The sequence below is a fragment of the Aptenodytes forsteri genome, unplaced genomic scaffold, assembly GCF_000699145.1.
Source record: "Aptenodytes forsteri isolate BGI_AS27 unplaced genomic scaffold, ASM69914v1 Scaffold118, whole genome shotgun sequence".
NCBI lineage: Eukaryota > Metazoa > Chordata > Aves > Sphenisciformes > Spheniscidae > Aptenodytes > Aptenodytes forsteri.
Window position 1 is genome coordinate 2,985,778 of NW_008795859.1, and position 24,296 is coordinate 3,010,073.

General features: G+C 47.6%; 1 protein-coding gene across 1 annotated transcript in view; it reads left to right on the forward strand.

Moving 5' to 3' along the window:
• LOC103902821 (filamin-interacting protein FAM101A) overlaps window positions 1-14,352 on the forward strand; it is a 24,549-nt gene extending 10,197 nt beyond the window's left edge. The window contains exons 2-4 of the mRNA XM_009283933.2: window positions 7-337; window positions 11,697-11,806; window positions 14,019-14,352. Coding sequence (XP_009282208.2) covers window positions 7-337; window positions 11,697-11,806; window positions 14,019-14,352 — 775 coding nt within the window. The remainder of the gene's footprint in view (window positions 1-6; window positions 338-11,696; window positions 11,807-14,018) is intronic.
• Window positions 14,353-24,296: the final 9,944 nt, after the last annotated feature.

The following is a 24,296-nucleotide window of genomic DNA, read 5'->3' on the forward strand; positions in this document are numbered from 1 at the left end:
CGGCAGGCTGGTGGCGGCGATCGGGATTCAGGGGGGGCCCACCGGGCTCCTTTCCCCTTCCCTCCCTCCGCGGCGGGCGGCGCTGGAGGATTTTCTCCCGCTGGCGGCCCCCTGCTGCCCCCCAGACATGGTAGGTCACCTACAGCTGCAAGGGATGGACGAGAGCCTGAAGGAGAAGAGCCGGGAAGGCTTGCTGGACAGCCCGGACTCGGGGCTGCCCCCCAGCCCCAGCCCCCCTTTCTACTCCCTCTCACCTGGCGAGGGCCGAGCTGGGGGCAGCAGCGGCACGGACCCCCCGGCCCCGGGGCACCGGCGAGAGGCCAAGGACGGCAAAGTGGTAAGAGCCAAACCCTGGGTGCTGGGCTCTGTCCTCTCTGGGCCCCAGGGGGGAGAAGGGCTGGCCGAGCTCCAGCATAGGGGGCAGCGAGGAAAGGGCCTGTGCCCACTGACTGGGGCACCCCTGGGCTGTGTCCCCCCTCAGTGCCCGACCGCCTGCACTGGTGGACAAGGGTCTCCTGGGCTGCTTGTGCCCCATGGCGGCTGCAGTCCGGCATTGGCACCACCGCTGGTGTGCCCAGGCAGGGGGTTGGCCTGATGCTGGCCGGGGGTTTTCTGATACACTCACAGAAGTGGTGGCAGTTTGGCTGAGTAAGCTCTAATAACGGCATTGGGAGTGAAACCCAGATCTGAAACAGGCTCCCCTGCCTACCTTAAGAACAGAAAGGTGTAATTGCTTCTCAGTGACACTGTCCTGCCTGGTAGATAGAGGTTGGAGCTGCATCTGTCTGGACCAAGGCAGGGGAGTCCGGCTCCCAGCTGTCCTTACGCTCCAGCATCCCACATTTGTTTTCTCAGGAGCGTGGAGCAGCATTTGCTGGAGCCCTGGCTGAAAGAAAGACGAAACTGTCAGTTAACTCGGGGCAGGGTACGGATGTCTGTCCGGGGAGTTGGTATGGAGACACGGTCTGGGGAAGGTTGTGTGCTGCAGCCCTTTGCTGGAGTGGGGTTTTGTGGCATGAGCCTGCATGAAAGGTTTCTGCGCTGCATGGCCGAGCGGGGCAGGGTTAGTGGTTTGTAAGCTCAGACAGCTGGCGGTAGCACTATAGATTTCTGTTGTCCTGATGCAGTGCCAGTGAAGCGGTTGACTGTGGACTAGGGTTTGGATAGATTTATTGTGACTATTATTCTGCTTTATTTTGTTTATTTCTATCCCTTAGCTATAAAAGCTGTTTTTAAAATGCAAAGTTCAGAGCATAAGCAATGGTGGAGGTTTCTGAAGGATGATGAAAGTTCTTCCCCAGGGATCTTCCAAATTTTTTTTGACATACATAAAAGACATTTATAGGTGTATTCAACACAGTTAATTGGCTTCTATACGGAATAAAACCCGCAGCACAAATCTCTCCATGGGAAAAATTTATCTACCCATGGATTAGTGACAATTCAAAGACTTCTTCCTGGTAGAGACATTTTGCAATGACTTCTCACACCCTCATTTGCTTTCTCAAGTTCTAAGGCTATTTTAGCATATTACTGAAAACTGCCTTTTACTCCTGAACATGCCAAAACCTTCCCCATGAACAATGACTCCTTCTCACCAGACTACGGTGGGTCGAGTGTGAGGTGTTAATTATGAAAATCAAATCTCAAACCCGCTAACACTGCGGTTCCAAATATGGAGCCTTACCTGCAGATGCCTGGGCGTGTGTGCCATCTTGATGGGACTGTTTATGTACAAAGAGTTACCCACACGCCTCTGATTTGGCAGGATCAGGCTGTTGCTATGTATCTGTAAGATAAAATACGGGAGGAGGATGAATGAAGGCTTGCTGGACCAGAGAACAGCTGGGGTGAAGGTGTCTGCAAAGCTCTGTAATGAGGATATGACAGCCTCCATTCCAGTAATATGACAGTTGGCCACCACTCCTCCCTAGAAAGCCCTCAAAGAAAGATATTAAAGATGAAAGAGCACGAGAAAAACCTATTTCAGCTCTTGGGCTGTTAGGACTGAGAATTTTAGTGCTTGACTGCTATGGAAAAAAAGTTACTCCTGTGATCTGTGTAAGGCAGAATTAAGTTTTCCAGTTATTTTTTCATTTTGATCATAAATGAACATTTTACACATGTCAGAGGAACTCACACTGTAGACATTTCCAAATTCTGTATCACATTGTAACAGCACGGGTAGCCCTGGGCTCCTGCTGTTGAGAGTATGGGTTTCATACACTGTGTGTATTTCCATGCCTTTAGTAGGTACAGAAGGTTGCAGAGATCCTAACACTGAAACCAATTTGACTGTATTATTTGGAGTGGTGCAGGACCGTGTTCTTTAACTCTGACTGTTTGATACATTGCAAAATAATTAAGTAAATACGAACTTTCACTCTATTTGATTGTACAGTTTTACTTCTTCTCATTTCCATCCTGCAAATACTGTACTTGCAGCTGTTATTAAGAAAGCAGGAAAAATATGGAGAGCATTGCTTTCTTCATACTTCTAAATTTCAGTGTCTAATTAGCTTTAATCTTGCCATTTAACAAGGACTTGCAGATCTATGAGCAATTATGCAATCCATGAATGTGCTTCTGTTTAACTCTACTACTACGCTGTTCATCAGAGCATGCAGAATTGGCAAATCAGTATTGCAGCTATCTGCACACCAAGGCATGCTTTTTTAAATAGCCTATTATATTAGTGTTTGTTTTGCTTATAAACGTGACACCGCCAGGAATGCAGCCTGCACTCTTTGTGTTGTAATACTATAAAACCATATATAAGCTCAGTCACTAATGGCCAACATTCTAGTATGTACAGTTACAATAAATTGCTGTCAGGTGAAGAAAACAACATTCCAGAACTGTGGGAAGTATTTCATACTATTCCTTGCTCCAGACCTATCAAAACCACCAGGCTGAACCCAGTTGTGTTCTTTTGCAGTCAGCTATTTTGCTCCAACTTCACAAATATGTTGAAGAATTTTTCTGCTCTAGGACAGCTCTTCTCATACAGACCAAAATGAGATTGCATTCCCTTATCGAAGACTTTCTTATGTGTAAAATCCATGCTCGCCCTGCTTTGTGTTATTAACTGTGACTCTGAAAAAGTAAACTCTCTTCTCTTTAATAAGCACGACTTTGTTTCAAAGACAATGCACCATTTATTCACATTTAACCAGCCAATTTGGCTACAGCTTTGGGATCCAAGAAAATATGAAAGGCAATTTAGGGCCAGAGTCATAAATACCACAAGTTCAACACCATTTAGGGACTTTTTTTTTTTTTGCATTTTACTTGCAGTGCAGGAGAAATTGACTTTTATTTCTTCAAATAAAGTCCATGTAGGGAATTTGTCAATCGTTTTGTGCTTAAGTGCAAATATGCTAATGAAAATAGAAGGTGACTTTTACCTAGTTCTGCCTTTTAAATCTGAAACGTGATTAAATTGATTCTTAGGACTTGGGTTTTTGAATTCCCTAGACTTTGTGTGTAATGCTGGGCCAAAAGGAACATAAATACAATGAAATAAATCTCTTCATAATTTGCACAAAGAAGCAGTTGCTGGAAGAATAGGGAATGAAATGACATCAAGGTAGCCAGATCTGCTTAGGGTTTTCCCTGTTGTTGCCCTGGGATGTAGTTCTAGGCTAGAAGAACTGCTTTTGGGCTGTGCTGAAATAAGTGCTTTGCATTTAGTAGTGTAACTCCTAATGGATATCAGGGGAGATCAGGACCATGTTCATCTGCAGAACTATCTGTCGTGCCTTCTTGAAGCAGCAGACTTCTTGTCCTTTCCCAACACTGTTGCCACTGCAACAAGTTCCTTTTTATTTGAAAGACTTAAGTATTTGTGCGTTCAACCTGCCTCACTGAGCACTGAGTTCTGTAGCACTATATCCCAGTAGATCAGCTGTCAGATGGATGCCCCCATGTAGGGAATTTCTACTTACATTCAGGAGCTGTGCTGGACAACAGTGTGGTGTCAGAATCAGTCTCCTGTGGTGGGAGGAGATTCCAGCTTCATCTCAAGTGCAGAGGAGGAGGATACCTTGCCCCTTGGCACAGCCTTCACAGGCACGGTCCCAACAACGAGGTCCAGGTCAGCATGTCTGTCAACCCTGTTGGATTTATGGCTGATATTAAAAAAAAAAACCCCAAAACCAAACCACCTCTTTCCGACATGCTGCATTTTGAAGAGCCCTTGGGCCACAGAGCCAGCATCTCATCCTACACTGAAAGCGCTCCAGGAAGGGGGACTGTCTTGCGGGGACTGGGTGGGGAACATGGTCATCAAAGGGTTTCCAGGCGACACGTAACTTCAGACCTGCCAACACCTACAGTGAACGCAGGTGTGAGAGAAAGGCCCAGCACCCCCAACCTGAGCCAGCTTGCAGCCCGCACACGAAGCAGGTGACATGACTCTCCAAGCCCACGTGGGTCCCAGCAGCTCTGGGGAAAGCCCCAGGCTTGTGCAGGGAGCGAGGCACCCATCTGGCACAGCAGCAGAGCTTGCCTCAGGGGTTGGCATTTGCAGCCCGGCATCCTGACCCACTTCTGAACCGCTCCCACGGGGCGGGATCCTGCAGGAATTCCCCCGGCAGGGCTTGGCGGTGGTTTCAGTTTCACGCCTGTGTCTGCTTCCTGGCAAAGGCTAACCCCACCTGGCTGTCCCCTGACCCTCAGCCCCATCCAGTTCTGAACACGCACCCACTCCTCTTCCTCCTTGGTTCAACGCCAGCAGCGAAGGAGGGGGAATGGCTCTGGGCTTCACCTAATCTGCAAACCGTGACAGACATCTCTTCTGGGCAGATCAGGGAAACAGTCGTGGCGGTCTCCTCATCTACTTTGAAAAATGTGTCTGTATCTAGGGTGGTGTTTTCTAGCTGTTTAATTTCCATTGCGTCCCTGCGTAACTCTGTGGACAATAAGCAAAGCAGCACACATTTTCCACCTGAAATAGAGGAGGGAGACAGGCAGGAAGGATGTAATTCTTTGAAATAATAAAGCCCTGCTTTCTACCTGAGGTCTGCATTTACTGTTATCACCTCCAAATAAAATCTCATCCGGCTCTAATATAAATTACTTGTAATGTGCAATACATGAAGATATTGGGAAAATAAATAGTCTGTTAAACAAATACTGCTTATCAGCTAGAGCGGAGAATGTGGATGTGTGTCAAATAACTCAGCCAGATCTTTCATTATAGCTGTAAATAACAGCTGAGTAAAGTGACATTTTCATGGACCTGACATGTTACCATAGTGGGAAAATGTGGTGAGAGATTTGCTTATGCCCTAGCTAAGTTAGGAGCTGGGAATTTGGGAAGCTGTATCCTGTTTGTAGCCCTGATGCTTGGAAAGCCGTTTCCCCTTACAGTCCCTAGAGATCTAATGCTACATCTTAGTGCCTTCCACATAATGACCATAGCAAAAGGAGTCGGTCAGTTCTGGTCCTTCTTGCTCTCTGGCAAAAAGGTTTTTTGGGGGTTTATTTATTTCAAGTCACGTTAATTTCCTCTGGCAAGAGACCCATAAAGGTTTTTGGGGGTTTATTTATTTCAAGTCACGTTAATTTCCTTTTCTTTGTGTTGCTTTGCTGCCTGGAATTTGGAAGCTCCGGGAACAGTCAGTATATTTCAGGCCAGTTTCATGGCACTTTTTTCCTCATCTTTGTTTACTATTTGGTAACTCTGCTTCCATTCTTGTAAGTTACCCCAATTGAAAAGTAACTTAAGAGAGCCCACTGTCTCTAAATAATTATTAGGGGTAAAATAGCATTATTCTGCCCACTGTTTTATTTTTGCTGTTGTTCAGAACTCTGAGGTCTAAGTACTCCCAGGAACCTGTCCCTGAGACGGCACTCGTGGCAGGTACGAAACAATGACAGGGAGCTGAAGGACATGCATCTGTCCTAAAGTGAGAGCCCCCCCATAATACTTATGCCACCATAAAGGAAGTGCTGTTGGTTAGCTGTAGATTGAATTCTGTTCAGCAACCGATGTTATCTGTGTCTATCTATGTGCTACTTGAAAAAAGCAGAGTTTAGCTGCCCAGGCCGTTACATGCCTGAAAGGCATCGGAGTTAAGACAGAGGGAAAAATGCAGCCAAACAAGAAATCACTTCAACTTTTTAGTAATACCGTAACCCTTTGCTGGTTGAAACAAATTATGTACCGAAAAGGAAATAAAAATGATAGCACATTTACTCCTTAATTTTCACCTTGGCTCTGTTTTGAGGGCATAATGTGTACGTGTGAGTCTCACTTTTTGATCTCTCCAGTGTCTTCCCTTTCACCTCCACAACCTTCCTGGACTACCAGACTCCTCCTTTCATAAAGATTACAGGGTTGTGGTGGCTTTTGCAGAGCTGCATCTGATAAGTAGCAGCACAGCTCCAATTACTGGGGACAGATTAATCGGGTCCCAGCTGTAGCCCTCCAGCACAGCAACCCTAGGGTTTGTTCTTTGGATAGACAGACCTCGACTGTGAATCACTTGTGGACAGCCTGGTCTAAAGACATGTGGGTTTCTCCTCTTCACCATCAGTGACCCCCAGTAGTGTGCAACAAGCTCTGCTCCCTGCCAGCCCATCTGTGGTGCAGGGCTATAAAGAAACTCACCTTATTTGTGAAGTGTCCAGAGATCGCTGAGTGATTGCTAGAAATGAGCCAACGATCATCATTTTCTCAAGGGAGCTCAACAGTCCAGTGTTCCTCCTCTTTCAACCATTCCTGTGCAGAATGAAAAAGAATTGAGTCAGTATTTTTTTTGACAGGCAGAACATTTTTGTTTTCTTTTTACCTTAAAACAGATTGGAAGGAGCTGGAGTCAAACTCTTGCCAAAAAGCAAGCTTTTGACATGTGCCAAGCATATAACATTTCAGCCCCAAAGACAGATCTTTTGGAAAGCTCATATCCCCTGTTCCTTGCTTCCCAACTCCAGGTGAGATGCAGGAGCAGGTATTTCAGAACATCACTGGAGGTGAAACAAAATGTCATCTGAAGTGCCTTTCAGTTGCTGCTGTGTAAAACCTGTGCTTACTGTTCAGTGACCCTTTCACTCTGTGCAAGCAATTCAGTTGCTTGTTTGGTGAGCAGACTGCAGGGTCTTACAGATGATCTCTATTTTTAGACTGTGCTTTGTAAGTTACTTACGTCTTCTGTGTGCAGACTTCCAGGTGACTTCAAGGTTTCTGACCTGCAGCAGCTCACAGTACTACTCGTGGTAGATAAGTGTGAATCTCTAATGGTCTCTGACGGGTGGTAGAAGTTGCTGGCTTTGGCTTGCCAATGTCCGCTATTGTTCCAGCTTTCTAAATTAATCAAGCCAAGCCTGCTCGTCTGAAGTTGATGCTCGTTTACAGCATATGAAATGCATTATGAAATGCCTTTTGTTACCCTTCGCTGCCCAGAGCAAGGTAAACTATAACCCACAATGGAAATAGTCTCATCACCACTCCATCCGGAACTAACCTGGAGAAGACTTAATCCTGCTATCACCAAATTCAGTGGCAAATTTTTGACTCTGATTGATTTCAGTCATGCATGACAGAGCCTCCATTTCTCCATGCACACTGGTATTGTTTCTGCAGCATGTTCTTGTTCCCTGTTCCCTGCTGTGGGACTTGTGATTTCAACAGATGGCGTTTGCCTCCGTGCCCACGCTCTGACTGAGCAGCACCCCTGGCACACAGCGGGCTGTGAAGCCTGTTCCCGTACAAATGCCGGGGGCCGGATGCCCCAGCAACGTTCCTGCTGAGCCACAGGAAGGACCTCACCTCCTGCATCTTCGTCTGTAGGGATGTTTAGAGCACACTTAGTGTCAGTATATGTTAGCAAGAAGTGTGAAGGTTTGATTGCCTGGAAGCGCTGAAATGGCTTCTTTAAAACAGCACTTTACAGATGCCCTTTGCGGAACTGTTAAGAGATCTGGCTTTCTCCTGCGTTAATCTAGCAAAGAAGCTCATAGTTACCATCCATCCAAGTTTGTTATTTGGCATTCTAACAAGCTAGTCTGGATCTGAAAAGCAGCTTAATTCACAACTGTTCCATTTTACCCAATCTTCACTTGTCCCTGGCCAGTAGAAGTAAAGAAGATACTCCCATAGGCTAAACTCACAGTAAGACAACGTTGGGATGCCTATGTGGCTCAGACCAGTGCCTCCCAACTTTTTTTCTGGTTATCTAAGTTTGTAATCAGTTTTGGCAGCATGGCCTGAAAACATCTGTTGTTTAGAAGCTGGGACAGAAAAGCATTCCCAATTCTGTTCTGCCTCTCCACTTTTTGGGGGATTGGTACCAGTGTGTGAAACTGCCTTTGGTGGCTGTCACTTATTTTACCTGTTACGGGAAACAGCAAACCACCAACTTGCTGGTTACACTCAGAGACAACTATTGCCCCTTCCCAGCCAAGGTGAGCATCACAAAGGCTCCCCAAAGGCAGCCCATGGAAGAGAGCAGGGTGCGCAGAGCACTCCGGATGCACTTTCTGAGGCTGTCGGATCACACGAAGGAGGGTGGTGCTGGGCGTGGGCTTCGGTGGATGCCCTCTGAAAAAAAAGCTGGGTGGTGCTGGAAGACGCAGTGGTAGTTCAAGGGCCAGGGGCTTTCCCTTCAGAGCCTGTTGCAAACCTGCACCCTGGTCAGCAGCGCTGTCTTGAGGATGGGATATAAAAGCCCAAACAACTTATAAGTCAGCATTGTTTTGTGCTGAGAGTCATGGTTCATGGTAAAAATAGGACATTCAAATATTTTCCAGTAAGAGGTATTCATACCTTTAGGTCCTCTCTTCATGTCACAGGACAAGGTCCACCTTTCTGCCCTGTGCAAATTCAGTGTTTCATCTGGGAAGCTGGAAACACCTTTTGCTGAGCTGAGCTTTTTGAAGGAAAGAGGAGAGGTGATAATTTTCTCACCTCATCTGCAAGCAGAGACCAGTTTGGGGCCTTTTGGACAAGACCTCTCCTTAAGCGGGCACAGTGTAAAAACAGGGCAGGTTCTCAGCTGGAGTTTTAACAATGTCAGGTATGGCCACAGGAGTATAAAGAGAAAGAGAACAGTCTCCTGAAGGAGGGACACGTATCCCCAGCCCTTTTCTTCCTTCACCAGTTAAAGCAATCTGCATCTCTTCGCAGGTAAACCCCCAAAAGGCCTGCTTGCCTGCTGTTCACAGAGCCCATGAATGCATGTGCACATGGCGTTTGACTCCTGCACCCAAATGAACCTCTCCTCATGTACAAGATGTCTTTAGAAAGAGCTCTGGCCATGTGCAGACTGTTAAAAGCTGGAGATCTGCACCCTTGTGAACTAAGGCTTGTCTGATCTAAACAATTCACATTTCAGAAGCAAAGAGCTTTATTTATGACCAGAAAGGCTGCCCTTGCCCTCCCCTATCAAGAGTGTTGAAAGCAATCCAGGAATGAACTTTGCCTTTTGGCCAGTGTTTGGTAGTGAGGGTGAACATATCTTTTTTTTTTTCCTCCCCCCCCCAAACCTATGCAAATACTGTCCTTTCTTGACAATGGAACAGGAATATTCAATCAAAAAGAGGGGTTGGCCATTTTACTTTACAGTTTAAAACGGTAGTAAAGTGCAGGGATATTTCAGCATGGAAAGAGTAAACAGCTTTGTGGCTTTGGGACACAGAATTGAAGGGCTTGGCGAATTCAGATGAAGCAATGACTTTTTTTGCCTTTGCCTAAGGCAGAAAGCCCAAGCCACTAGAGAAAACCAGACTTCAGCTAGTGGGAGCTGATGCTGTTGAGTGGACTCAACAGAGCTTTGCCAGTTAACACCAACTTGAGGGATAACCTGGCAAGCACTTGGGGACCTGCACGTTGTAGGGTAGGGCACAAGCTGCAGTACCTCTTACCCAGCACTGCCAGGAGGAACCAGGTCACAGCTCCAGTGTTCCCTCCTGTACCACCCAACCAGAAGATGCTGGGGAAGGTGGAAAGGAGTGGCATGGGAAGAGCAAGCCAATACAAGAGCTGTATCCTCAGCTACCATCACTGGATTCTGTCAGTCCTGAGATGATCTTACTGACCAGGGACTGATGAAATATGGCTGTGATTCTAGCACAATCGGGCTATGCATGGTGGAAAGTGGAAAAACTCTGTGAGCTTTTCAGCCATCTAGAACCTTTCTATGTGGTTGGTTGTGCAGGGTTGTGCAGACCTTTCAACCCTGCACAGACGCTGCCAGCCATCTCCTTTGAAGAGATCCTGTGTCCCTCCATGTCTTAAATCACTGCTGACAGAAAAGTGGTGGCAGGGACCAAAACCCACAATGACATTTTTCCAGGAGGGCAGTATTAGGCTTAATTAGCTGCTGGGCTCGGTCCAGACACCAGACACAGGATCCCTATATGTGGGAACTGATGTTTAAGGGCACTCCAGTATGGAGAAGTGGGATTACTCATTTTTGTGGTGGGCAGAGGAGCCTAGGCTGGACTGTGACAATTTGTCAGAGTAAGTAACTTCAGGGTGTAATTAGTCTTAAAAATCCAGTTTTCAGTGTCATGAATTGGAGCAGCTCCATTCATTAATAAGTCCTGGCTTGAATCTGGTTTCCTGCATTGCAGAGGCCACAAGGTGCCCCAGTGTCTGACCCCACACTCAGTTGTGCACGATTGACTAGAACATCCCTTGGAGCATGACAGCCATTTTTGGCGTGCAGACTTCAGCAATAGCAAGTCTACCACTTCCCCTGCTGGATCGTTGCAAGGGATACGTTATTTTCAGCATAGATATATATGTATATATATAAAAACATATATACACATCTCACTTAAGTAGATCTACATCCTTTAAGTCAGCGGACTTAGGCCCTATCTCTGTGTTACATCAGACTTAGAGCACTTCTCCATGTTGGTGCACTCTGAGTCTTTGTAAGACTTGTTAATTCGTAACAGCGAAGGCAACGTCAGGGCTAAAGAAAACCCCCAAACAATTGCAATTCCTATGAGAAACAAGAAAGGAAGAGGAAAGGAAGGGCTAAATTTCAGTGAACAGATACTGCAGTGTGGAGTGCCAGAGATCTGGGCAGAGTCACTTACCTGGGTGATGTGCTGGGCAGAGGGAGGTGGAGAGGGTGGTATTGATGGGTGGAGGGCAGCCTGCTGTGTCGCATCAGCCCTGGGAGCTGGAAGTCGGTCTGTAAATTGATACAGCCACAGATGGCAAATGAGAAAGTCGAGGCATCTTAAATGCAAGGCCTCTACAAGGCTTGTCTGTGCGAGGATGGGGGTTAATGGTCCCGTTCTCTGCCGACCACGTTAAGGCTGTTTTTTGGCAACTTGACAATGGTACTCCCTTTTGAGCACGGAGAAGAGTGCCTTCCTCGGTGTGATGAACACTCCGCTAACCTGGGGCCCTGCTACAAACCTGGAAAAGGCAGGGACTGCGAGAGGGAGCTGAATGATGCTGAGAGTGCAAGCAAGGCGAGCTTAGCTTGCATGAAACAAAGTTGGTCCTGATGCTGCCACAGTCACCTGTTCTCATTGCCAAAGAGCCTGTCACCTGCAGTGTCTCCCATGGGACTCCGAGGAGATGGAGTTCAGCAAGGTTGGAGGCACTGGTGTCTCCTGCCAGTGCTGAACATGCTGCTGCTGGCTGCTCAGCTGCCAGCCACAGCACATTATGAACCATGCCAACCTCATCTGTTGTGTCCCAACACTTGCTGTGCTCTTCTTCCCTGCAGATGCCTTACCTGCTCCTGAACCCGTCCATGCCAGAGATGAGGCCTCGAATGTACCCTGTGTTTTTTGGAGAAAGCATTGAGGTCAGCCCTGAGCCCGTGCAGGAAATCAGGTACAGACGGGATTGGGTGGGTAGATGAAGATTTCTGTCTTTTTCCTGGTGCTTTTCCTTCTGCAAAAAATTAAAATGCGTTTACAAATGGGAGCCGTGGTTATTTTGATGGGGAGGGACAGGTGGGAGAGTACTGCCTGAAATAAAGACACTGGCAGCAGCAGACGTGGAGGGGAGGAGGCAAGAACTGGAGGGAGATTGTAAGAGAAGAGGGCTTTCCTTCCAAGGCCAGCTCAAATCCAAGGCTATAAGAGAAAACCATTACCATCTGTAGGCTTGATGGCCTCCACTAAGTAACCTGATGGTCTTCCTCCTGTTCCCTGCTGACTTATATCCTCAGAAGAAGCAAGACCCTTATAATTGGCACCTGTTTTTGTTAGCCCTTGCAGCAGAGAAACCAACATTAGACCAGCCCACATTAACAGAATGAGCTCCTCCTCATGAGGAGGTGGTCCCTCAAGCCAGTGATGGAGGTGTTCTGACCTCCTGTGGGGCTGGTGCTGTGGCTGAGGGATAAACATTGGTCTCTGCCCTTCTTTCGCTCTTCTGCTGGTGTGGAATATACTCTGCAAACAGCATGGAGCAGTTACACGCGGCTTGGGGCAGGGACGGTGGGAGGACTGTAAAGCCAGTTCCCACCCCCCTCAACCTATGCAAATGTCTCTCTGGAAATGTACCCTAGTAAATCTCTGCTTGCTGAGGAACTGCCAGTGGGCATGTTTTCATGGTGATTACATCGGAGACTTGTTTTATGTATGCTGAATGACTTGCTTACACCCTAGCTGTGCAAAATACATTACAGCAGCTCAGATTACATGCAGAGCACAATCAGTCAACCCCCCTCTGGGTGGAGGTAATGACAAGCACACACCCAGCTTTTAATCTTTTTTACGTGGAGCTGCACATTCCTTGGCTGCTGATTGCCGGAGGAGCGTTTGGGGAGTGGGGAAAACAAGTGAAAGTCCTGCTGCTCCCCATGGCCAGGGGTTCGAGGAAAAGCCTTTACGTGGCTTGGTGTCTACACATCCCTTCGGGAGGCCTGCAGAAAACAGGCAGGAGAGTGACATCCCACATTTTGTGGATTCTTCCTCTGATGACTGTTAACACGGCCACTTCCTTTGAGACCGATGGCTTGGATATTGGACAGCCATAGCCCACAGCATCTCTTTGCTCCACCTGCTATTTGACCATTGCTTGGATTTTCTGTAGGCCCCAACAAACAACCTCACCCCTCATCTCCCAGCACCCAGATTTTGGTTAGCTTGGTTGTCTCTTTGTACTCTGATGGCAGGACAATATAAAGAAGAAAAGACAAACACACAGCCTTGACAGCTCAACAAGGGTCCATTACACCATGCTTCTGCCATCTATGAAAACCTTATTTATGGCATTATTTTCCTGCCAAGCCAGAGCTTGCATGGACAACAGGGCCTGTGAAAGCAGCAGCAGGCATGCTGTGTTGGGAAGTAGGTTCCCCCTGACCCCAATGTGACATCCCATGCCCATGGCCCACCAGCAGCATCTATTCAGTCTGGCCACTGGGGCAGTGACACCCCCCAAGCCTAACACTAGCAGTAGGGAGTGTGGTGGGACCTACCGTGAGTCAATGATCAGGGGAGCTTTGTTCCACAGGGGCCCACAGCATCTCAAGTTGATGCTGCATGGCTGTGCTTGTTAAAAATGCTCAGGAAAAGGCTGGATCAAGAATTTTCCAGGGATTTCAAGCTTTTCCTGCACAGTCCATGGATGAATGTCCATTCCTCAGCCTCTGACCTACTCCAGCTGAGGGATTTCACCACCTCTTGATGTCCTTTGCTAACAGGGTGTTTGCCTCCAGTGTAGCTCTCAGGATTGAGCTGAAGCCTTCATGAGCTGTGGGGCTCATGGAGGAAACCAGAGGAAGAAACAGGCTGCTTGGAGCCGCTGCAATGAGGTCCTTTCTGCACTGGCATGACCAGGCAGGCTTGGTCCTCTGTGGACGTGCACTGCAGAAATGCTGAGGTAGCTTCACAGCAAGGTGGGGTTCCACCAAGATGCACCAGCAGGATGCAGTCCTCTTGGCCCTCCACTTTGGGTTGTAGGGTTTGCATCTGTCCCAGTGCTGTAAGAGGTCATAAAGGTTCCCAGCTCCAAAGGATTAGAGAGGAGTCCTGCCTGTCTTCTCTCCTTTGCTGCCTGGGCTGTGTTTCTGATACCTTGCTGTCCTCTGTAGGTGCAATTCTGAGGTGAAGTACGACTCCGAGAAGCATTACCGGGATGACATCTTCTACGGCCCCATCCCCACCGTCACCACCTACAGTGAGACAGTCATTGCTGCTCCCAATTGCACCTGGCGGAACTACAAGTCCCAGCTGATCTTTGAGCCCCGCCAGAAGCCACTGAGGTTTCAGAGCACGACCATCATTTTTCCTAAGCGTGCCAAGAACATTTACCGGACCACCCTCAACTACAGCTTGGGTTGTGCCAAGCGTTGGTTTGCTTCCAGTGTGCAGCTGGAACTCTGCGAGGAAACCAGCCCGTGCGTCATCTACAGTGAGACCCTCTGATCTGCCTTGCCGCTGGCAATCTTGTGATGTCAGGAGGGCTGTGGCCTTTGCTGGGTCTCTGGCTGGGCCTTCATTGATGGCGACTGAATATTAATGGCTGGAGAACACGTCGTCTTGGGTGAGGCTGAACTGGCTGGGAGGAGGCTTGCAGGGCATGGGATGGTTTTGATCAGTGAAAGGCTGGCTTATATTTTGCGACGTTCCTGACATTCATGATCTGGATTTTATTTTTGTTTTTTTCCAAGCATATCTATTTTTGACTTGTGTTTAGATGACATCAAGATGACAAAGGACCCTATTACCCATAGCAGAGTGCTGCCTTGTGAGCTCTGTAGGTGTCGTCTAGCACATAGGTGAGACTCACTGTAACCTTCAGAGCTATTTTGATCTCTGCAAAGGGAAGACCGACTGCGGAATCAGCGTCCAGCCTGCCCAGCATACGCCAAGCCAGGTCTCTTAGAGTTTAAATGCAGAGGAGGTGGTTATTTGTATCAATGCATCACATCTTGCTCCAACAGCTCATCTGGGAGATAGCTGCAATATTACACCGCTGCAGTAACCTCAGGCCTAACTTACTGGGAGGAGTGGGGACTGTCACCAAGAAAAAGAGGAAGAAAACAGGCGGACGGTGCTCTTGCTAGCAGCTAGGTGTTTACATACCATAGCAAGGCACAGCACAACCAGGAGATGGGAGAAAGGCCTACCCCGATGCATGGCCACCTCTTCTGTGAGCGCAGCCAGGAGTATGCAGGGGAGGCTGAGGAAACTGAATAGCTGAAGGGCTACTTTCTAAAATTGTCCAAGTGATTTAGGAGCCCAGTGCCCTTTTTCAAAAGTACTGTCAATCCAAGTGTGCCATGCTGTTCGTTGTCTCGAACAACCAGTATACAGGGATCTTTACGCACTTGGAACCCTTTTGAGTTTCAGGGTATGGCTGTATTGCAGAGAGGAGTGTAGTACAGGAAGGTGCTATCTAGCTTCAAAGAAGCCAGTGCAGGGTTAACTCATGAGCAAGGTTGCTCACCCTCTCAATAGTTTCCATACCTGTGGCATGGACAGCTTCACTGACTGTGGAGTAGCAGCCAAACTTTCTCAGTGTAAAGCTTGAAGTATTGAAGAACCCAAATCCCTCCAGGTTTTCCTTAGGCAGGCTGTAGCAATTCAACAGGTACTTCACAAACAGCTGAGCTGTCTCTGCAAAAGGATCAAGAAACACTGAGAGAGCAGGAGTCACTACAGCCATCCTAAGGTAAACCATTCCCCACTCATTAATCACATCTCCCAGTATCTCTTCACTTTGGTAACTCGTTGAAAATCTGCAAGAACCTGGGTTCCTGCAAACATATAACCTTTGAAAATGGCATGGAGTTGTCTCCAGAAATCTTATCAAGAGTTTTTGCATGCTGCTCAGAAGAGTCCAGACTTAGAAAATAACCACACAGCTCTGGAAATTAATTTCCAGCTTTCCCTCTTCTAAACTTTCCATTTTATTCCTGACTTGCTGCAAGTCTGATCAAGTTATTTCAGAACACAACTGAGCAGCCAAGTCAGAAAACCTATTAACAATATCAACAAGATGGAGCTGATTGCCCAGAACAGTTGACGCACAAACCCACATAGATTAAAAAAAAAAAAAATTGAAAAACTTAAAAAAATAATAAAACTAAATAGTGACTTATACTTTTTTCCATCAGTTTCAAAAGGCAATTGGTAGATGTGACCAGAACTATGACCTTTATGAAACAGAGTTCTCTTGTTTAAAATGAAGCACAATTTTTCCACCAGAGGTAAATATAAGGTCTTTATATACAAACTTAAATTCTGACAGCTGAAGCATCATTAGTACTGAAAGATGTGTGCTATGGCAGTGATGAGCTCTGCCTCTCTATTTGGGAGTTAGGACTTGGCAGGGAGAAATCTCTCAAAGGATTTCCAAGGCCTCCACCTACTGTTGAATTCTTTTCAGCAACACAGAAACAAGGATTATGTTTGTTATTGGTCAGATTTTGCTGTCACCGACTGTCAGCATCAAAGCCTGGAAAAGCAACATCTGCCTCCAAAGGGATTATTATGCCCGAAGCAACCCTTCTCCCCAGAGTCCAGCAAACACGAGTGCTGTGGAGTTAGCTTAGACAGCAGGGCAGCTGAAGCTAGGATGAATGTGGTCCCAGTGCAATGCAAGTTGGTGATGCACTTGCTTGCTAGCTCATCTTGAGGTCTATCCTGGTTCACCACGTGCTGGTGAGCGAGCCTTGTGACCAGTGGAAATACTCATCTGCCTTCCTGGGTAGATCATGAAGGCTCTGGAGGGCTCTTTCCATGCTCCTGTGAGAGTCTGTAGCAAAGGGGGGGTAGGTTTCCAAGCTGAGCAATGGTGTAATCCAGGTTCAAAAGCAGGGCCAATACTCACACCCAGGAGATCCCTGCATGGTGACAGATTAGATTGCAGGCACCTCCACTGAGCAAGCATGGAGACAGGCTGACCTCTAAGCCGAAAGGATGCCAGAGGCTCCCTATTCTGACCGTACATCAGGCTTTTCTGCTGTTAACAGTTTGATTATTCCCCTGCTCCAAACACAAAGCTGCAGTTTCTGATCACGCTAGTCTTCGAGCAGGACAGGTTTTCCCCAAAAAATCTCTTTTCTCATGGGCAGCTGCAGGCTTCTGCCTACTTTGTCCACTGTTAGTTCTGCTTCCTAAACATTGGCTGCAACAGAAAAAAAAAAATTTAAAAAAGCCAGAAAAATAGTGTGCAAATACAAATCCAGTGGAGAGACCTGAACCACAGCCTGGTCTTTCACCATGCAGGGACAGGGGCTGCTGAGGCAAAGTCTCGCAGGTCAGTGTGACTCCCGGGAGGGTGCAATGGACGGCTGCATCCTTGGCACTGTAGGGTCCCCACACGTTCAGGCCAGGCCTCTTTGAAGCTTCATGCTTTCTTTTCTCTGCAAATAGACTAGAAATGACCTAACATGCTCCTGCTCCGTTGAGCTTAAGCAGCTTTTCTGGTTTTGCCACGTCAGGAAAAAAAAGCCAGCTGGCAGCTTGGGTTTCTTGGCTGCCAAACACACTTTGAGCTGTGTAGCCATGGACAGGCCATGGTGGGCTACCACCCTGGACCACATCCAAGCTGTGACATTGCCAAGTGCCTGAGATCTGTAGAAATTTTTGAAAAATACCTTCTTATATGATGTCTCCCATGGGCCCATCACAAGCTGCTTTTCTCCTCAGTGAAAGCTGGCGTTGGAAAGGGACTTTGTTTTTCCTGGGCACAAGAAAACCACAGAGGGTCAGGTCTTCACCCTCGTGTGGGCACACATCCCACCCTGCCTGCCCACCCTCTGTCCCTATTGCTCCTATCCCTGTGGCTGGGTTAGGCGGTGGTTGAAGAGCCAAAGTTCATCTTGCTCATGACTGGGAAAAGCAATGACTTTTTTTTGTTTTGCTTAAACATCAGAAACTGAATTTTGTGTTTGTGTGTTGCCAATTAAGGATTGCTCCAGCAGCCAAGAAGTGCCTTACCTGCGGTATGTTTGTACATCTAAAAAGAATGATTAGTCCCACTAGAGAGGTGTTTTTCTTTTAAATGGAGCATTATTCATCTCAACCAACAGATCTTTGTTCATGTAGATTTTCTCAAAGATACAAATGATAAATTTAGACAATGGAAACGCTGCTTAGAAAGGTGAGTTTCCTTGAGCAGCTGGGACTGTGGCTGCACGATTTCTCCCCAGGATCTTAATGTGCCTGTTGCCCACAGTCCTGTAAGCCTGATAGGTAAAGTCAGACTCTGCCTTCAGGAATTATTTTCCATTAATAGTTATTTTTTTGAGATCAGAAACTTTCTCAGAAGGCATCTGTTTTGGGGAAGGGAAGGTTGTTTTTTTCAATATGGAAAGTCACTATATCAAAGGTGCGGGGTTTGCCCTTCATCCCCTTCATTCCTGTGATTGTTTTGCCCCGAATGTAACAGAGCATGCTTGTGTCTGGTCTGCCTGCATTGCTGTCATTGCATTTGGGGCCAGAAAGAGGGAACCCTAACTAAATATTGACCTTTCAGAATCTGCGGAATACTTTGCACGAAACGCAGAGAACAACTTCGACCAAAACAGTTTACCGCTTCTTTTGTCTTTTTTTTTTTTCCTTTTTCTTTTTTTTTTTCCTAAGCCAGCTCTACTTTTCTCAATGTGAAATGCAGACAGATTTGCACCCTAGGTGCGTACTTTCTGGGAATGATGAAATGAGGTTTGGGTGTTGATAGCAGTGTTTGAGTGAGCTGCTGGTCAGAGAAGTGAATGCTATTTACTATTTATGTTGAGTGTGTCTTAAAAAAATGGGAAAGGTCACTAGAAGGCTAATGAGCAAAAGACTTTGTAGAGCCAACTGAGGACTAAAGGCTGCGTGAATCTGATCTAGAGGCGAATGGTTCTGTGTGTGAACACTGTGAGCTAGGATATTTAGCCATTGTAGTTTTAACCTGCCTTTTTTCCTGCAGGGAAGAGCATCCTTGCCTTCTTTAGAGCTGAAACAAAATCAGATCCATCCTCTGCCACAGTCATTCAGTCCCACTGAAGTCTGTGAGCATCAGCGTTCCCCAGGCTTGCCGGGGACTCTGTGTATCAAGCACAGATACACAGAGCTGTCCCTGTGTTGGGATGGGGGAGCACTTCATAGGGAATGATGGATCTTGTTGTGGGATATTCATATTTCTACTGCCAGGTAAAGTCTGCTCCCTGAGGATCACCCGATCACTCACAAATTGATCTGTTGGGAACATCTCCCCTAAAGCTCTCCGATAACCATTGTATTTTATAAGTCTTTGGAGGCACTAATTCCTTTTCAGATACTGTGATGGCCATCAAAATGAGCAAAGTGTCCTACCATGTGAATTGTGACCTGAAGATGGGGCTGAAAAGTGTTTGAAGGTTAGAGAAGGAAGAAAAGAACATATTACTGGTGGAAATGCATAAGGATGTGTCATATTTTTATTTTTGTAAGTCTGATTCTCTAAGTGCTTGTAAAGTACTTTACTGTTGTATATGTGGTGATGCAGTAGTTCACAATATCCTTTTATTTTTGTATATTCCCCCCTCCACAATAATCCCTCCCTGTTCAACTCATAGAGAGTAATTTAAGAAGACAAAATTTATATATCGTAATAAAATGCTCAAACTGTCATGCTGATGTATCCGGAGTTTCCTTCCTCTTTCTTATCCATTTACTTGGTCCCCAATGCCCCTTTCCCATCCAGAGGGAATGTTTTTGGTGTCTCCCTCCCTCGCCTGTGGGATTCAGCCCAGCTCCCCGTGGTCAGGAGGCTGTGGTTTCAGACGTGTAAAACCTGCTCTGTCACGTATACCCAGGGAACGTTGAAATAGCTCAAGCAAAGGGCACAAAACTCACTCTTCCTACAGAGGCAGTTTTACCATTTCTTCGCCCTAAATTTCCCTCTTCCTGCTCGATCTTGTTCTACCCAGCTATGAAGCCCTGGTGTTCAATCACGGTAATTCCTCTCCCCGCTTTTCCATGGCCTTGCAGGGCAGGAAGAACCGACATAATGCTTATTTCATATCCAGGTAGCCGCATCCTGGTACAGTATTGGGACCCCTGCTACATCCTGGCTTTCCAAATCATGAAGGCAGAGGGGTTGCATCAGGGCTAAAACCCTGCCTAGCCATGAAGTACGTTTTAAAGCCACTGCTGTAAATGCCTCAGGCTCATCAGCCAGCTATTAGTAGAGCTCTCAGCTGTCTTCCAAGACCTAAGATGTCTGCAGGGAGAATCTGACACTAATCCTTATGGAAAAATCATACTGGATTTATAGGGATGAAGTCAATAGGCTTGGACGAGAACGGCTGTTAAACTCTAAGGAATGGAAAGGAGAAGGAAAGCTGTGTTATGCAAGAGGCTTGCTTCAGGTGCACGGGAAGTGCCCGTGACCACATCCCAAGGTTCTTGACACAAATCACAGCTGAACTGCTCCTGGGATGAAGGATGGGAGACACGCTCATGCTCAAGCACCTGAGGAAACACAGCAACGTGGAGAAGGCAGGGGATGTACAGACTGGGCGAGTTCAATGGTTGAAACCCAAACACCAGATGAAGGACATGTGCATCCACTCCTGTTATTTAAATAAAACCATAAAACGTGAATGCCGTCCAGTGAAGATTCCTGAGGTGGCAGCTAAATCCTCAGCAGCAAAAGCAGTATTAGATGCAGGATATGTGTTTTGGCAAGCGCGCTCAGATGAGCTAACCCCAAAGCTAGTGGCTTTTACTGTGCCATTTGGATGTTGTAAATTTAAGCAGGTGATGCTTGGTATTAGTTTTGCTCCTGGGATATTTCAGAGAGTAATTGCACATATCTCTGAGGGATTACAAGGTGCTGAAGTTATAATGGATGGACTTTGAATTTAGACTAGACACCTCTATGAACAGAAGGAAAGGTTTAGGCTGGTTTTACAGACAGCAAGAATGCTGAGTGTAAAATGCCAAAAGCCTCGCCTAAAGAAGTTGCTGATAATGGGCAGCCACAAATTAAATAATAATAAAAACCCACATGCTGGAATCCCCATTCCACTCAACAAAGCAGAGCTGTAAGGGAACAACAGATGCCTTTATCAAATTTAATTCCACAGCTATGTACAGTCAACAAACAACAGAGGGATTTGCCAGAGAAAGAACCTTACCTGATACTGGAGCAGTAAAAATTTCCCCCTGCTGCCAAGCCATCAATTTGAAACTACCACGTGCAAGACCTTGGGCTTGGTCTCTGTTCCTTATGCTCAGCAGATGACGGTGTCACAGCCTGGACCTGCAGAAGTGTCTTTGGAAGATCTAGGCAATGCCAAGCAGCAGGGCAGCTGTATTGTCCTCAAAAATGTCATGAATCTGTGCTCATGCGAAGGAACCACCAGCAGCATGCCAGAACTGATGCGTGTCATGGCCATCTGCACGAACTGCATCTCCTCTGGCACAGGATGCTGAACTGTCACTTGGGCCATCTCTGTGGGGAACAGACGTGGGATGGGAGTCTGTCACAGCAGATAGACCTTGTGGTCCCTCTGTCCCCAGAGCAGCTGACCCTGTGGCTCCACAACTACCTCCCAGAGCAGCCATCCCAGGATGACTGAACCCACCTGAGGTGCTGTAGATGCAGCTCTATGACCTTCTCTTGTCCCGTGATGCAGGTTCAGTGCCTCAGGGGCCACCTTAGCTTCAGCAATTGAGACTCCAGGGTGGCTGTACGGGCCTCTGGATGCTTGGTCTGGTGGTGGGATGGTGGCTTTCCTGGCTGGCACTCCTGACTGCTCTCTGCAGTGTCTGCCCAGCCACGGTAAGAAGTGTATCTAGTGCTGATTTTCAGCCCATTGCTTGAGGGAGCGATTCCCACCGCAGATGCAGCCTCTGCGGTTACCCCGTGGCCCGGAAGGAATGTGGCTTGGTCACGAGGGTTTGCCACCACATTAACCATCCCCAGCTCTCCCGCCTGTTTCTAAATCCCCTGGGTTGGTTACACAGGAGAGGAGCAAGGACCTGCCCCAGGGCTGCACAGCTTCTGCCGAAGCACCGAGTCCCCTTCCCCTGGCAATCTGCCCAGCCACAGCGGGGAAATTAATGCAGGAATGGCTTGTTCGCGAGTAGGATAGAGGGTCCTGGAATTGCTTTTTTGGGTGTAAGAAGGGAGTTTTATGAGCTCTATTTTCTGCTTCTAATAATGATATTGGATCTAAACAGTTCCACGCCTCGGAGTCCAAGACAGATGGGGAGTTCACATCTACAAGGATGAAAATGCTCATCCTGCCAAGCCTTTGACTCTCATCGTATCCTTCTTGCCCTGCAAACAGGCGGACAGCACATTTCTAGCATAACAATATCCTCCTCTCCAGCTAACCACCTCCAGATTCCCTTCCTGAGCCTGTTCTGAGCCCGGTGATTAGACATTTCTATATACATAAACATTCAAATCATCTCCCCGGGGCTCTTCCTGTCTCACAAGTGAATCCTGAGACCAGCGGCTATTTGCAGCTCCTTGAAATACAAATGGGATCAGGGCTTCTTCCAAGCTGACTGCTGCAGTTGGGGCCCTCCGTGCACCTCCCCAGAGCACCTGGCTGGCACCCCAGCCATGCAGCCTCCCGTCATGGGCCACCGAGACACCCATCGCCTCCTGCATTGGAGAGCAAACTGCTCCAAACACCCCGTGCGTGGCTGCGGGTGATGATGCCGAGGGGCTGCATGGGCCGGGAAACTTGCGTCGGCACTGGGATGTGCCATGGGAGTGCGTGGGGATATGCACACTTGCAGAGGGAGGGTGCGAAACCACGCCAAGTGCAAAGCAGTGGAGGAATGAACAACATACACACACACACACGAGTGCAAACTGCATTCTCTTTGATGGAGGATTGTAGAAACATTACCTTCCCCTGGGGCTTTACAGTGAAATAACCTGATTATTCATAAACCAGCTAGAACCATCAATCCCTCATTTATCATTTTCAACATAAATAATAAGGGCAAGAGAGGAACACGCCAGCAATAAACTAGTTATAGATGTAGTGTTGAAATCTGCCCATTTCCTTTAAATATACCCCACTTACTGATAATAAACAGTGATCCAACCGATTCCTCATCCGAGTCCTTGAGCGTTGGATTACAAAGGACACAAGCCAACACCCTGCTTTATGCTAGTGAAAGTCCATTTGGCGTTTGCGTGGGAGGCCAGCTAGGAAAACGCAGCAAATTTAAAAAAAACCCACATTTGTCTTGATGACAAATGCCTCAGGAAATAAAAGCCTTTGTATTCTTCTTTGACCTCTTCTACTCACAGATGGGTTTTTGCTGTGCTTCCGACAGGGTTGTTTTTTTTTTAGCGCCTGCACTTCCAGGACATTCATTTTAGCTGCTGAAAAGCATGGCTCGGCTGCCCGACACGGGGGACGGTTTTAAGCACGGGCATCTCCAGCGCCGGTGGCTGGCTAGGTGGTGATGCACACCGTGTCACAGACCTACCGACCTGTTGGGGCCAAGTAGGATGGCCTTGGAGGTGCAGAGCTGGGCTTTTAGCTTCAGGTCCAACTTCCAGTGAGGCATTATGGGCTGGCAGCAGCTCAGGCCTCTTAGAGCATCCTTGGCTGGTTGAGCTTGGGTTTTACCCTGGAATATAGATTGAACCAGAGGAGATAGCACCCAGAGCCACGCAGATCCCTAACTAGTATCCGGGAGAGGAGCTGAGCATCCTTACAGCTCTAGCCTGAGCCTGTTATCAAAGTGAAGTGGAGTGGAGCAGGGAACAGCGGAGCAGCACTTGAGGCTTGGGGGTACTTTGCTAATCACGGCACTGCTCTGCCTCTGGGTCTGCCCTTGAACTTTGCAGCTTGGGCCCTTTTCGAATTCTCTGGGACTTGTAAACGTTTTGGCAGCGCCAGCCCTCTGTGCGAGCCCCAGCCATAGCTGAAGTGCACTGTTAATGAGCCACGTGTTTCGAAGCCCTCCAGGCTTGGCACCGGATCACGGGGACCCGTCGGAGCCCAGCTCCGTTAGCCGGACGCGTGACGCTGTGCTGCAGCCCAGCAGAGCCGGCTGCAAAGCACCCAGCTCAGCACTTTCTGGAAAAGCTTCAGCTGCGGAGGAGCGGCTGATTTGGGGGAAAGTCCTGCCGCCCTCCTCCACCCAGCCCCTCCCCGCCGCTCACCCCTCCATAGGTCTCTCCTCTATATGCACTCAGAAAGTGTATATATGCACTCAGAAAGGGAGAGGGGAAAAAAAAAACCCAACACATATATTTTTAAACACTGTCTAATGGTGAAAAAGAACATCTGGAGAACAGCCTTGCCCCTCACACAGAGTCCTCCATCTCCACATCTCCATACAAAACCCAACAGGAAATCGGTCCAGAAGGGACCCGTCAGCTCAGTGATGGGGACGACCCTCCCTGTGGGTGC